This window comes from Drosophila subpulchrella, unplaced genomic scaffold (genome assembly GCF_014743375.2).
Source record: "Drosophila subpulchrella strain 33 F10 #4 breed RU33 unplaced genomic scaffold, RU_Dsub_v1.1 Primary Assembly Seq379, whole genome shotgun sequence".
Taxonomy (NCBI): domain Eukaryota; kingdom Metazoa; phylum Arthropoda; class Insecta; order Diptera; family Drosophilidae; genus Drosophila; species Drosophila subpulchrella.
Window position 1 is genome coordinate 270,349 of NW_023665600.1, and position 13,174 is coordinate 283,522.

The 13,174-nt window shown below is 47.1% G+C and overlaps 1 protein-coding gene across 2 annotated transcripts; it reads left to right on the forward strand.

Annotated features, from left to right (window-relative positions):
• Positions 1–2,575: 2,575 nt before the first annotated feature.
• On the forward strand, positions 2,576–4,174 carry LOC119561853. Of its 2 annotated transcripts, XR_005221472.1 has the most exons (5): positions 2,576–2,953; positions 3,008–3,236; positions 3,300–3,361; positions 3,421–3,752; positions 3,868–4,174. XR_005221472.1 is itself a non-coding variant. In XM_037875334.1 (4 exons), exons 3-4 carry the CDS (start codon positions 3,447–3,449, stop codon positions 3,880–3,882), a joined length of 321 nt encoding a protein of 106 aa, XP_037731262.1. In that variant the 5' UTR covers positions 2,637–2,953; positions 3,008–3,236; positions 3,300–3,446; the 3' UTR covers positions 3,883–4,174. The 2 variants fall into 2 exon arrangements, 1 of the variants encoding a protein (XP_037731262.1); XM_037875334.1 differs by having other exon boundaries at positions 2,637–2,953; positions 3,300–3,752.
• Positions 4,175–13,174: the final 9,000 nt, after the last annotated feature.

Below are 13,174 nucleotides of genomic sequence, written 5' to 3' on the forward strand. Positions count from 1 at the left end.
AAACTGTTTGGTGGTGGAGTGCCGTAGATGTTACATTATTAATTTTTAAGTATTTGAGTGATTGCATATTCGTTACCGTTTTACGATTTAAGTAGAGGACCAATGGTGGCTGTTATTGTAAAAAGGTGTCTTTGTATGTTTTGTTACTTTCGATTTTTGGCATTTTCGTATTTATGTAATAAACTGGGTCATATCTTTCCAATAAGCGCTACTCTCAATGGTCTTAATGTTTTGTTGCCCGATTGTTTAAAAGTATCAATTGGAACTTGCTTAAAGATATCTTCCCACGGTGGAACTTTGAGTTGACTCATTTTATGTTTACCGGCCTTCGGAAAAACTGACATAAGTCGAGAATCCCATTAGTATATAAATCGCTGGCATCATATCTTGCAGTAATTTTCTTTTATACTTTTGAAAAAAAACATATTTTCCTATGTACATGCTAGGTGGCTATTATACGTAATATAGTAATATTTTGTAGTTCTTTGATTGTTATTCTTTGATAACGCATCTGCTATATAGTTATCCTTACCCTTTAGATACTCTACCGTAAAGTTATACTCCTCCACTTCAAGCGTCATACGTGTGAGTTTGGAACTGGGACTTACCATTGAACATAAGTACGTAAGTGCTCTGATTTGACAGTGAAGTGTCAATCATAAGCTTATGGTTTGAAATGTGTAATTGCCCTATGAATTGGTGGCAGTTCTTGCTCTGTTGTACTTTTGTTTTACCCTTTATAAATGATCTTGATGCGTATGCCACTGGGAGTTGGAGTCCATAATTGATTTGATTTACTTGCTGCATCTGTAGTTATGCAAAATTCTTTGCTGGGTATTGTAACAGAGTTGGGTTCAGTTTGGCATCTTTCTTACAAATTCTTGTTATGTGACGAGAATAGTCGGCACAATTTTTTATGAAACGTCTATTGCAGAATGCAACAAATCGTCTAGCGCTGTCCGCATAATGTGGGACTGAGTAAATTTAAATTACGTAGTATTTTTTGTCCTCGGGCAAGATTCCTTTATCTGTGCAGTTATGTCCCAGGAAAGTGCCTTCATGCATTAAAATTAACCTTTTTCAAGATGTATCTTTACGTTATATTTCCTACATTTTTCAAAAACATCAGTTAAGTTTTTAATCATATGTTTTTTCGGAACAACAGAGAAAGAACAGAGAAAGCTATAGTAATCTTTCTCTGAAAGGAATTTGGCGCTATTTTTAAGCCGAACGGTAAACTCGTGAAGCGACATAAGCCATTGCTTGTTGAAAAATATGTTATATCTCTTTTTCAAGTTCAATTTGATGAAAACCTGACATTAGGTCAAGGCCATAATAATATTTTGCTCAACCTAGACGATTTAAAATATCATCAATTCTAGGGAGTGAAAATTGATCAGAAAGCTGTTTTTTTATTAATCTGACGATAGTCAATTACTAACCTCCACTTTTTTTTTGTCAGAATTTGGAAGTGACTTTTTTGGTACTAACAAGAGTGGGCTGTTATAAGCAGATACTGATGGCTCAACTATTTTGTCATTAATTAGTTTTTGTACTTGTGCTTGAATTTCATCTTTTCGGCTATGAGGACCTCTATAGTTTTTTATGTATACTGATTCATCATCCTTCAATATCAATTTTTACTTGTATAAATTATTTGTGGCTATCGATTCGGTGTCTAGTCCGAATACATAGCTATATTGGTTTTTCTGGTTCCGGTAATGTTTTTGATCAATAATTTTAATATTTTTGACCAGTTCGTTTTATTTGTTGTTTCCCTGTTTTCATGCACTAATATTTTTGGCTCGTTAAAAGATTCGACAAGTATTTTTGCATGTTTGTTTATTGTCCCAGTTTGAATTACCCTATTCTGGCCTACATATTGTAAGAATTTTCAAATGTTTCTTTTATTTCTGTGATTTGTTTAGCTAATTGCTCCCATTCCATGCCAAGCTTTTAAGGTTTTTATACCCTTGCAGAGGGTATATTGATTTCAGTCAGAAGTTTGCAACGCAGTGAAGGAGACGTTTCCGACCCCATATTTTCTTGATCAGCATGACTAGACGAGTCGATCTAGCCATGTCCGTCTGTCCGTCCTTTTCTACGCAAATAAGTCTCTCAGTTTTAAAGCTATCGTGCTGAAACTTTCCCAAAAATCTTATATCTTTTGCAGGTAGTATATAAGTCGGAACCAGCCGGATCGGACAACTATATCTTATAGATCCCATAGGGATAATCGGAAAAAATTTAACAATTCTATTTTTGGTGTTTTTTAGAAAATAATCTAAGCTTGGAAATAACATTTTTTAATTAGTTTTGAATTTCGAACTAAATTTTATCGAAATCGGAAGACTATATTATATAGCTGCCATAGGAACGATCGGAAAATTGGTGGAAAAATAATATGAAACAAATTATAGCTTCGGTGTTTTTCAACATATAACCTCCTACGCTTGGAAATAACATTTTCTTATTAGTTCTGAATTTAGAATTTAATTCTATCAAAATCGGATGACTATATCATATAGCTGCCATAGGAACGATCGGAAAATTGGTGGGAAAATAATATGAAACATGTTACGAACTGCTTTTTTCGGTGGCAGTGCCGCTAGCTCAGTCTTTTCTCAGGGCAGAGTACCCCTAATGCCACAGCTCGCAACATAAAATCGATAACTTCACGGTCTCACATTACTAAACTATCGGTCATCACTAAGACCATAACGTAAACAAAGCAAAAATTTACAAATATTGACGGGAAAATGGATTACATTTGGTGGCTATCGATGTCCTAGCCAAGCGCTCCCACCCAACCATGGGTGCCCTAGAGGTGCTGCAGGGCACCACCCATACTCAGTCGGCAGGAGCCCCCTCCTCGCGACTACAGCGGTTCCATCTCCCCCACTGGGAAAGTTTACTCACACATTGTGGGGATTACAAAGGTTTAATAAATATCGTAAGTACAATCGTTTATATACATGCTCCTCTTAACAGATCTATCCTTCCTCAGCCTTTAAGACCGAAACCTGGCCGCCGTCTTCAACATTTACGCGGTCAAAGCAGAGGATTTTTGTTTTGCTGGAAAAGGGTACAGGCGCCGCGGAAACTATGCTCTACCAGTCATGTATTGGTAGAGCTCGCATGGAAACGCGGCCCTCAAAGGAACATACGCGATGCGCGTGTGTGTGGTCACCTAATCCTGAGGAGCTCCAAGGGAAAAGAAGGGACAGGCCAAAAAGGTACGTAACTGCACTGTAAGCTATACCATTAAAAACTAATGCTCGCGACCTTCTAAATTTTAGGCAAACAACGAGGACAAATAAGGCTCTCGGGACTAACTCCGGATAAATTCACAAACAGGGAAGTAGATATCAATATATATATAATCAAGGTACACGTGTATTTAATTTTTCTAAATTTCAGCCACTATTGGGCCGGGCCTGGAGGCAATGACAGCCCGGGCGGAAGGCTTCTCGCCGGAGGCCAGCAGTGATCCGGATCTCCACACGGGAAAACGGCGCTCTCCGGTGAGTTATGCAATGGCAGTCCGAGATTCGGCTGCCAGACAAATGGCGATCCTTCTCAGCGCCGCAATGCGACCGCTGGAAGTTCCCGAGAGGAGGATGACGCGGTACGCCGGAACGGACTCACCGGGAAATGTGGACGTCGTCGTCGACTGGGAAAGGCTCCTCTTGCTGGTCGCTGATACGGGTCGAACGGACACCGTTTGCTGGGCAGCCAAGTCGGACTCGCAGGTATGGCGAAGTCGTGCAGGTGTCAGCAGATCTCCAATAAATATTCCGGGGCCCTTTGTATTGGGACCCCGGTTATCAATTTAAGCACAAAGACAATTTATACTGTCACTCCTAGCTGCATCTGCCTTGATTGTTGGACAGTATGGCCGCGACTATCACGATATCTGCTGATCATCGCCCCCCGCCATATTACATGGCCTCTCTCAGCATTGGGTCATTGGATACATGGGCCGTTTGAAGTAATCCCAGAGCGAACCGGGATTAATCTTCAAATGGCCAGATCGCCCGCCAGACTCATCCCGCTGCTGCAGCTATCGACCTAACCTATCGATAACGTCGCTCCCACTCGACTCCAATTGCAACAAACAAATTATAGCTTCGGTGTTTTTTGACATATTATATTTTACTATTATGGGGAATATCATTTTTTTGTGTTTTTAAATTTAATAATTATAGCTGCAAGGGTATCCAAGCTTCGGCTTGCCGAAGCTAACTTCCTTTCTTGTTTCGTTTTTATCAATATTTCTTGTGCATAATTTATTTCACAATAATATTTACTAGCAATGGGTGCTAGTCTACTTTTGAGAATACTTTACAATTTTGTAGACAAGTTTAAGTGGGGAAAATACTAAGCCGAACCTTTTTATATATTCAATTTCAAAATCATAAATTAACAGGGGCTTTGCTATGTTTCTTGTTACGAACTGCCTTTTTCGGTGGCTAGCTCAGTCTTTTCTCAGGGCAGAGTACCCCTAGTGCCACAGCTCGCAACATAAATATCGATAACTTCACGGTCTCACATTACTAAACTATCGGTCATCACTAATGACAAAAACGTAAACAAACCAAAAAAAACTACAAATATTGACGGAAAAATGGATTACATTTGGTGGCTATCGCTGACCTAGCCAAGCGATCCCACCCAACCATGGGTGCCCTCGAGGTGCTGCAGGGCACCGCCCATTCTCTGTCGGCAGGAGCCCCCTCCTCGCGACTACGGCGGTTCCATCTCCCCCACTGGGAAAATTTACTCACACATTGTGTGTATTACAAAGGTTTAATAAATATCGTAAGTACAATCGTTTATATACATGCTCCTCTTAACAGATCTATCCTTCCTCAGCCTTTAAAACCGAGACCTGGCCGCCGTCTTCAATATTTACGCGGTCAAAGCAGAGGATTGGATTTGCTGGAAAAGGGTACAGGCGCCGCGGAAACTATGCTCTACCAGTCATGTATTGGTAGAGCTCGCATGGAAACGCGGCCCTCAAAGGAACATACGCGATGCGTATGTGTATGGGTCACCTAATCCTGAGGAGCTCCAAGGGAAAAGAAGGGACAGGCCAAAAAGGTACGTAACTGCACTGTAAGCTATACCATTTAAAACTAATGCTCGCGGCCTTTTAAATTTTAGGCAAACAACGAGGACAAATAAGGCTCTCGGGACTAACTCCGGATAAATTCACAAACAGGGAAGTAGATACCAATACATATAATCAAGGTTCACGTGTATTTAATTTTTCTAAATTTCAGCCACTATTGGGCCGGGCCTGGAGGCAATGATAGCCCGGGCGGAAGACTTTTCGCCGGAGGCCAACAGCGATACGGATCTCCACACAGGAAAACGGCGCTCTCCGGTAAGTTATGCAATGGCAGCACGGGATTCGGCTGCCAGATGGCGATACTTCTCAGCGCCGCGATGCGACCGCTGGAAGTTCCCGAGATGAGGAGGACGCGGCAAACCGGAACGGACTCACCGGGAAATTCTTGATGTCGTCGGCGTCGACTGTGAAAGGCTTTCCTGGCTGCTCGTTGATACGGGTCGAACGGACACCGTTTGCTGGGCAGCCAAGTCGGACTGGCAGGTATGGTGAAGTCGCGCATATGTCAGCAGAACTCCAAATAAATATTCCGGGGCCCTTTGTATTGGGACCCCGGCTGCCTTCATAAATGATAAATATTAAGTACTGAACCACTATATGACTTTAACTTCACTCACTATTTAATTTTAAGCACAAAGAAAAATTTGTAGTATCACGCTGCTAGCTGCGTCTACCTGGATGAACAGTATGGCCGCGACTATCTCGACATCTGCTGATCATCGTTCATACCCCCCGCCATATTACATGGGCTATCTCAAAATTGGGTCATTGGAAGTAATCCAATCCATGGTCCATTTAAAGTAATCCCAGAGCGAACCGGGATTAATCTTCAAATGGCCAGATCGCCCGCCAGACTCATCCCGCTGCTGCAACTATCGCCCTATCGACCTAACCTATCGATAAAGTCCCTCCCATCTGACTCCAACTGCAACATCAACCAAAGATATCGAGAGGCTCTGCCCGGAGTTTCAGCAGAACGATGAAATAATTGGTAGCTTTGGAGATGCGATGGGATTCAACACGGCACTGATATCATCCTGCAGTTCGATCGGCGCCTAACGCGGGGCCCACGCATGACGGGAAGTATTGCAGATGTGATCGCGATGCTCGTATACTTTGTTTTGTCCTTTCAGATCACAACCGGATGTCTTTGGCGTGATACACTCCCAGACTGCGGCCTTGGAGGTCCTCCAGCAAGTATGCATTGCTGCCGACGGATTTGACCACCCTGGTTTTAAGGAACTTGCGGGCAAATTTGGCGTTAAAAGATTTGCTGAAATCACTCAGCACGAAGTTGCGGCTTCTTGGCCTGGCTTGGCGAGCAGCGTACGGGCTCGCTTATCGTAGCGCTGCCGGCTCATCTGGTATGCACCCCCCAGTTGCTTCTGCACCTTGGCGTGGATTACCCGAAGCTTGTCCTTGGTCTGCATTCCGGCCATTTCATGATCGACCAGAGACCTAAGTCGTCTGGCTAGTTTGTAGCTGGAACCGTTAAGGAACATGTGATGGCCGAATACGGTGAAGAACGGCGCTTCCCCTGTGGCTGAGTGGACAGAGTTTCAGATGGCCACCTCAATCTCTGGCAGATGTGCATCCCATTCCCGGTGATCTTCGTCCAAGATGCTGCGAATTGCGAACAAGACATTTCGGTTTACCCTCTCCGCGGCATTGCTCTGTGGTGAATATACTGAAGTCTTCATGTGTTGGATGCCGAAGCCATCAACCATCTCCTCAAACGCCTTGGATACGAACTGTTTGCCGTTGTCCGAATGTATCGTCTCAGGCACCCCGAACTTGTAAAATACCTCGTTTACCAGGAAATTTACAACGTTCGACGCCGTCGCCTCCTTCATCGCCTTGTACTTGGAGAAGTGGTCCACCACGATGAATATCCAGGCGTGTCCACTCTTGGACCTCGGATACTTGCCCAGGAAATCGATGTACAGTTTCTGGAATGGCCTCTCCGTCTCTACCCTTCTTCCGATTCCGACCTGCATCCGGAAGTTTGGCGCTTTGGATTCGTTGCAAACCTCGCAACGCCGGACATATTCCCGTACCTGGATAGTCATCCCTGGCCAATAGAACTGGCGTCGCAGGATCTCCAAGGTCTTCGTCATCCCACCATGGCCAGCCTTGGGGTCCGAATGAGCACGCTCTACCAAGCTGTATGTCAGGCCTTGCGGGATCCACAGCTTCCATTCGGATCCTTCCAATTCCTCGTCCATTTTGGGATTACTCATGCGCTTGAAGATGAGTCCGTCGTCCACCTTGAGGTCCGGTAAGTGCTCCCTGTTGGACTCCACGTCTTGCACTAATTCCATGTAGTCCTCCGCAGCAAATTCGGTCGTCTCGAATCCCAGTAACTCCGTTGGATCTATCCGGACTTCCTCGATGATGCGGGATAGCGTGTCGGCGACTACGTTCTCGCTGCCTTTGCGATGTTCAATGCTGAAATCGTAGCCCTGCAGCTGGAGAGACCACCTTGCAAGTCGTCCTTTTCATCCTTCATCGTCATCAACCACTTTAGGCTGGCATGATCAGTAATGCAAGTGTACGGCTTCCCTTCCACATACGGTCTGAACTTCCGAATGGCTAGGATGGCCGCCAGACACTCCTTTTCCGTGACCGAATAATTCAACTGGTGTTTGTTCATCTTGGCCGAGAAGAACGCGATGGGCTGCTCGTCTCCGTCCTGGTTCCGCTGAAACAATACCGCGCCGACGCCAACGTGGGATGCGTCGCACTGGATGTAGAAATGCTTCTTGAAATCCGCATGAACCAGGACCGGCGCGCTCGTCAAGACCAACTTCAGGTCATCCACTGCCTGGGTGGCGCTGGGACTTAAGGAAAACTTTGTGTTTCCAGCCTTCTTCAAGGACTCGGAGAGTGGTGCGGCTAGCGTAGCGAAGTTCTTAACGAACCGTCGATACCATCCCGCTGTGCCGAGGAAGGCACGTACTTCCTTCATGGATTTTCTCATCCAGTTCGATCTGCCAAAACGCAAACTTCAGGTCAACGCTGGAGATGTAATGCGTCTGATCTATTCTGGAGAGGATTCCCTCAATGCTGGGCAGAGGGTATGCGTCCTTAATATTCAAGGCGTTCAACTTCCGGGCATCCAGGCAGAACCGGTCTTTCCCTGGCTTCGACACCACTGTTGTGCGATTGCTCCACGGGCTTTTGCTCTCCTCGATGACACCCAGCTTCAACATCTTGTCGATTTCATCTTCGACCACCTTCTGCTTCGCCGGAGACATCGGATACGGACGATCCTTAAAGACCCGAGCTCCTTCCATCAGCTCAATGGAATGCCTCTCCATGCTGGTGACTCCGAGACCGTCCCTTTCAAAGGTAAGAAACTCCTCCTTGACCTTGCCTAACGCCAGCTTTTCCTCCGCAGAAAGGCTCCAGGATTCGGGTTCCTCCCTTACCTCGTCCTCATCTTCCTGGTCGGCATAGTGCTCCATCTGGCTGGCATGAATTTCCTCCGCTGCCTTGACGCCTCTTGTCACCGGCTTCTTTACGACGGCTGGAGCTAATCCGAAGGCTCGCCAGAAGTCGACTCCGAAGTACGCAGTTTGTTCCAGGTATGGGCACAGATAGAACGTGACCGGCTTACTTACGCCTTTGTACCTCACAGGCAGCTCCAACCGTCCGATGATGAATCGATCCTCGCCAGAAGCCGTCCGGACTACCGAAAAATACGGTTGGACGGTAAAGGCTGTCGAGAGCTGGTGGAGACGCTCACCAGCTCTCGACAGCCTTTGCCCAGCACACTTACGCTGGCGCCTGTATCCAACAAGCCGGTGAGCTGCTTGCCCAAGGTCTCCACGTCGGCGAAGGGTCGAGGATCGGTGGAATCTATGCGTTTAACGGCCGCCACCACCTCTCGTCGTCTGGATCTCCTCATCCTGAAGCGCTCCCTTGCCTTCTGGACTCTCCGTGAGACTAGACGCATGCCGCTCAGCTGATGCTCCGCAAAGATCCGGTTCCGTGCCTCCATATAACGGCGAAGCCTCTCATCCTCCGGCAGGTATCTTAGCAAATACTTATGACTATTAGACGGACTATGTATATTCTTGTTTTCGTCTTCTTTCTTCGGAACTACTTCGCGGGATTCCAACCTGGGCGAGTCCCTCCCGCTTTCGGACTGCCAGCCGACCGTTTTCCGCGCAATCGGGACATTTCGGTGAAATCACGCCCAGTGTGCCACACCGGAAACAGAATCTCCTCCACTCCGTAGCCTCGCAATCCTGGAATCCGTGCTCCGCAGCCCCGCAATTCCAGCAACCTGGCCTAAATGGCTTTCGGACGTGTCCACGGAGCTCATCCACTTCGAGGTGTTACTGCTCATCGACTTCGTCCGGTATGAGCGCCTCGCTGACCCGTACCTTGCTTTGCTGCAAGTAAGCAGCACGCCCTCGACGACCGAAACTCTTCTCTCCTTCGACGCACTCCTCCCGAAGTTCGTCCACCGTGAGTATGTCCATCGCGTAAACGTACCTAGCGATGCGGTTCCTCAAGCCCTTTTTCACCACCTTCACCAACTGCCGCTCTGGCATTGGTTTTTTTAGGCGTGAGGCGAGTTGCTGCATTGAATGGATGTATTCATCCGCGCTCTCTCCCGGCTGTTGTTTACGCTGACGTAGCTCGTGCATCCTTTCGTGCTCCGTCTGATGACCACGGAACCGATCCATCAGAGCCCTGCGCAGCTGGGCCCAAGTGCCCACTCTGGATTGGCGTACGTGTTCCCAATACCACTCCTTTGCTCTGCCCGATAGGAGAACGTGGAAGTTCCGCAGAACTTCATTCCACGGACACTGATTCTGTCGCTGCAGGAACTCTAGACGGAACACGAAATCGTCTACGTAATGGCCATCGTCCTCGCTGCTGAAGGAGAGGTTCCAGCGGTTCACTCGGATGTAGCGGTTTCCGTTGCCGGTTCCGGCGTTGGCGTACAACCGCTGCTCGTCCCGGAAATCTGCCGTCCTGCGGTCCTCAATGCGCCACGGCCGTGCGTGGCGATCACTCCTGCCTGCCGGATGGTACTCCGGTTCCTGGCTCAGGCTACTGTCTATCCCCGGAGAGTCATTTACCGGCGGTAGAGGTCGCTGCCTGGGAGGCGATTCCGGCGGCCTTCGGTAGCATCCTCCTCTCTCCTGCCGCTGCTGAATTTCCGGTGGGCCATTTGCGCCGCCTTCTGGACACGACGGAGTGGGCACCACCGATACTTGGCGACTCGCGCCCTCCTGGAGTGGCTGCGGTTTGCTTTCGCCTGACCTAAGGACTTCGTTCAACAACTTCATCATGTCCATGAATCCGTTCTTGATCTCCTCCCTCAACGCCTGGCTAACTCCCAACTCCTGCGATGCCCGATAGGTTTGGGCCGCTTGTGCGAGAGCTGCGTTCATCGCCGACTCCGCCGCAGTATCCCGTTCCATGTTCAGCTTTTGTGGACCCGTCTGCTCCGGAACCAGAAGTTGATCCTGAGCCTCGAAGATTGCCTTAAAATCAAGGACCCTGGGCGACCGATGGTGCTCCAGGTCCGCCGGTTGATCCCTAATCCGATCCACCGCACTACCGCCTACCGGCGTTCTGGGTAAAGCCCCAGCCAGCGACATCCGCGGCAACTCCGCAGCACCCTCTACGTCCGTGGACCAGACATCGTCCTTGTCGTCGCCCGGAGGACCCATCGACCTGAGCTGGTGGCCGTGCCTATCCCTGACGTCCTTACCCTCGGACATGTTTCCCAAGAATTTTGAAATAAATACTTAATAACTAATAATATGATAATAAATAATATGATAAATAAATAAATAAATAAGACAACAAATAAATTCAATAATAAATAATAAAATAAATATCAAAATAGATACGAAAATAACTAATAGCAAAAATAAATAACAATAAACAAATCTTCCTCACTTTCCAACACCTTTCAAAATGTCCTTTTTTTTTTTATTATTTTTTTCTTTCTACTACTCTGGACCTGCGGAGATGGAACTGACCCTCGCCGGTGGGCTTCCGACCTAACTTTCTTGCGCTTTCTCCAAACTCCAATTTTCCCGTCACCGCCTAGCCGTTCGTCAACTGGACTAGCTATCACCTGTGGTGATAGCCGCCAGTTAAGGACATCGGCTGGTTTGGCTCCTGTTGGCCTTTCTTTCCCACCCTCTTTTTCTATCGAGGTAACCGTGCAGCGCGTAGGGTTACTACGGGTCACGATTACGCAATTAAGTTTACAACCGACATAAAATTAGAAATCCAGGACGGGGAGAAAAACCCAGGAACCCAACATCCTAACAAAAAACATTTAAAATAAATAAATAACACAATACAAGCTTTAAATCTACCCTATCACAGATTTTCTTCAGTGCATCCCGATATGCGAATCTTGGTTTGCTCCAAGATGCCATCACCGGTTCACTGGTAAACCTGTGACCAGGAGCAAATCGTCGGCAATGTGCGCCGACCCGCCTCCCGTTCTACTTCCAACTTCCCTACACAGCTGACTTCCCCGTCACCATCACAAGACATAGGTCGTGATGGCGGGGGCGTCAGGGTCATAAATGAGCGAGACGTCATCGCCTCGACAATTTATTTTGTTTAAATTGGGCGCCAATATGTTACGAACTGCTTTTTTCGGTGGCAGTGCCGCTAGCTCAGTCTTTTCTCAGGGCAGAGTACCCCTAATTCCACAGCTCGCAACATAAATATCGATAACTTCACGGTCTCACATTACTAAACTATCGGTCATCACTAATGACAAAAACGTAAACAAACCAAAAAAAACTACAAATATTGACGGAAAAATGGATTACATTTGGTGGCTATCGCTGACCTAGCCAAGCGATCCCACCCAACCATGGGTGCCCTCGAGGTGCTGCAGGGCACCGCCCATTCTCTGTTTCTTCCATCTCCCTTCATTCTTCCATCTCCCCCACTGGGAAAATTTACTCACACATTGTGTGTATTACAAAGGTTTAATAAATATCGTAAGTACAATCGTTTATATACATGCTCCTCTTAACAGATCTATCCTTCCTCAGCCTTTAAAACCGAGACCTGGCCGCCGTCTTCAATATTTACGCGGTCAAAGCAGAGGATTGGATTTGCTGGAAAAGGGTACAGGCGCCGCGGAAACTATGCTCTACCAGTCATGTATTGGTAGAGCTCGCATGGAAACGCGGCCCTCAAAGGAACATACGCGATGCGTATGTGTATGGGTCACCTAATCCTGAGGAGCTCCAAGGGAAAAGAAGGGACAGGCCAAAAAGGTACGTAACTGCACTGTAAGCTATACCATTTAAAACTAATGCTCGCGGCCTTTTAAATTTTAGGCAAACAACGAGGACAAATAAGGCTCTCGGGACTAACTCCGGATAAATTCACAAACAGGGAAGTAGATACCAATACATATAATCAAGGTTCACGTGTATTTAATTTTTCTAAATTTCAGCCACTATTGGGCCGGGCCTGGAGGCAATGATAGCCCGGGCGGAAGACTTTTCGCCGGAGGCCAACAGCGATACGGATCTCCACACAGGAAAACGGCGCTCTCCGGTAAGTTATGCAATGGCAGCCCGGGATTCGGCTGCCAGATGGCGATACTTCTCAGCGCCGCGATGCGACCGCTGGAAGTTCCCGAGATGAGGAGGACGCGGCAAACCGGAACGGACTCACCGGGAAATTCTTGATGTCGTCGGCGTCGACTGTGAAAGGCTTTCCTGGCTGCTCGTTGATACGGGTCGAACGGACACCGTTTGCTGGGCAGCCAAGTCGGACTGGCAGGTATGGTGAAGTCGCGCATATGTCAGCAGAACTCCAAATAAATATTCCGGGGCCCTTTGTATTGGGACCCCGGCTGCCTTCATAAATGATAAATATTAAGTACTGAACCACTATATGACTTTAACTTCACTCACTATTTAATTTTAAGCACAAAGAAAAATTTGTAGTATCACGCTGCTAGCTGCGTCTACCTGGATGAACAGTATGGCCGCGACTATCTCGACATCTGCTGATCATCGTTCATACCCC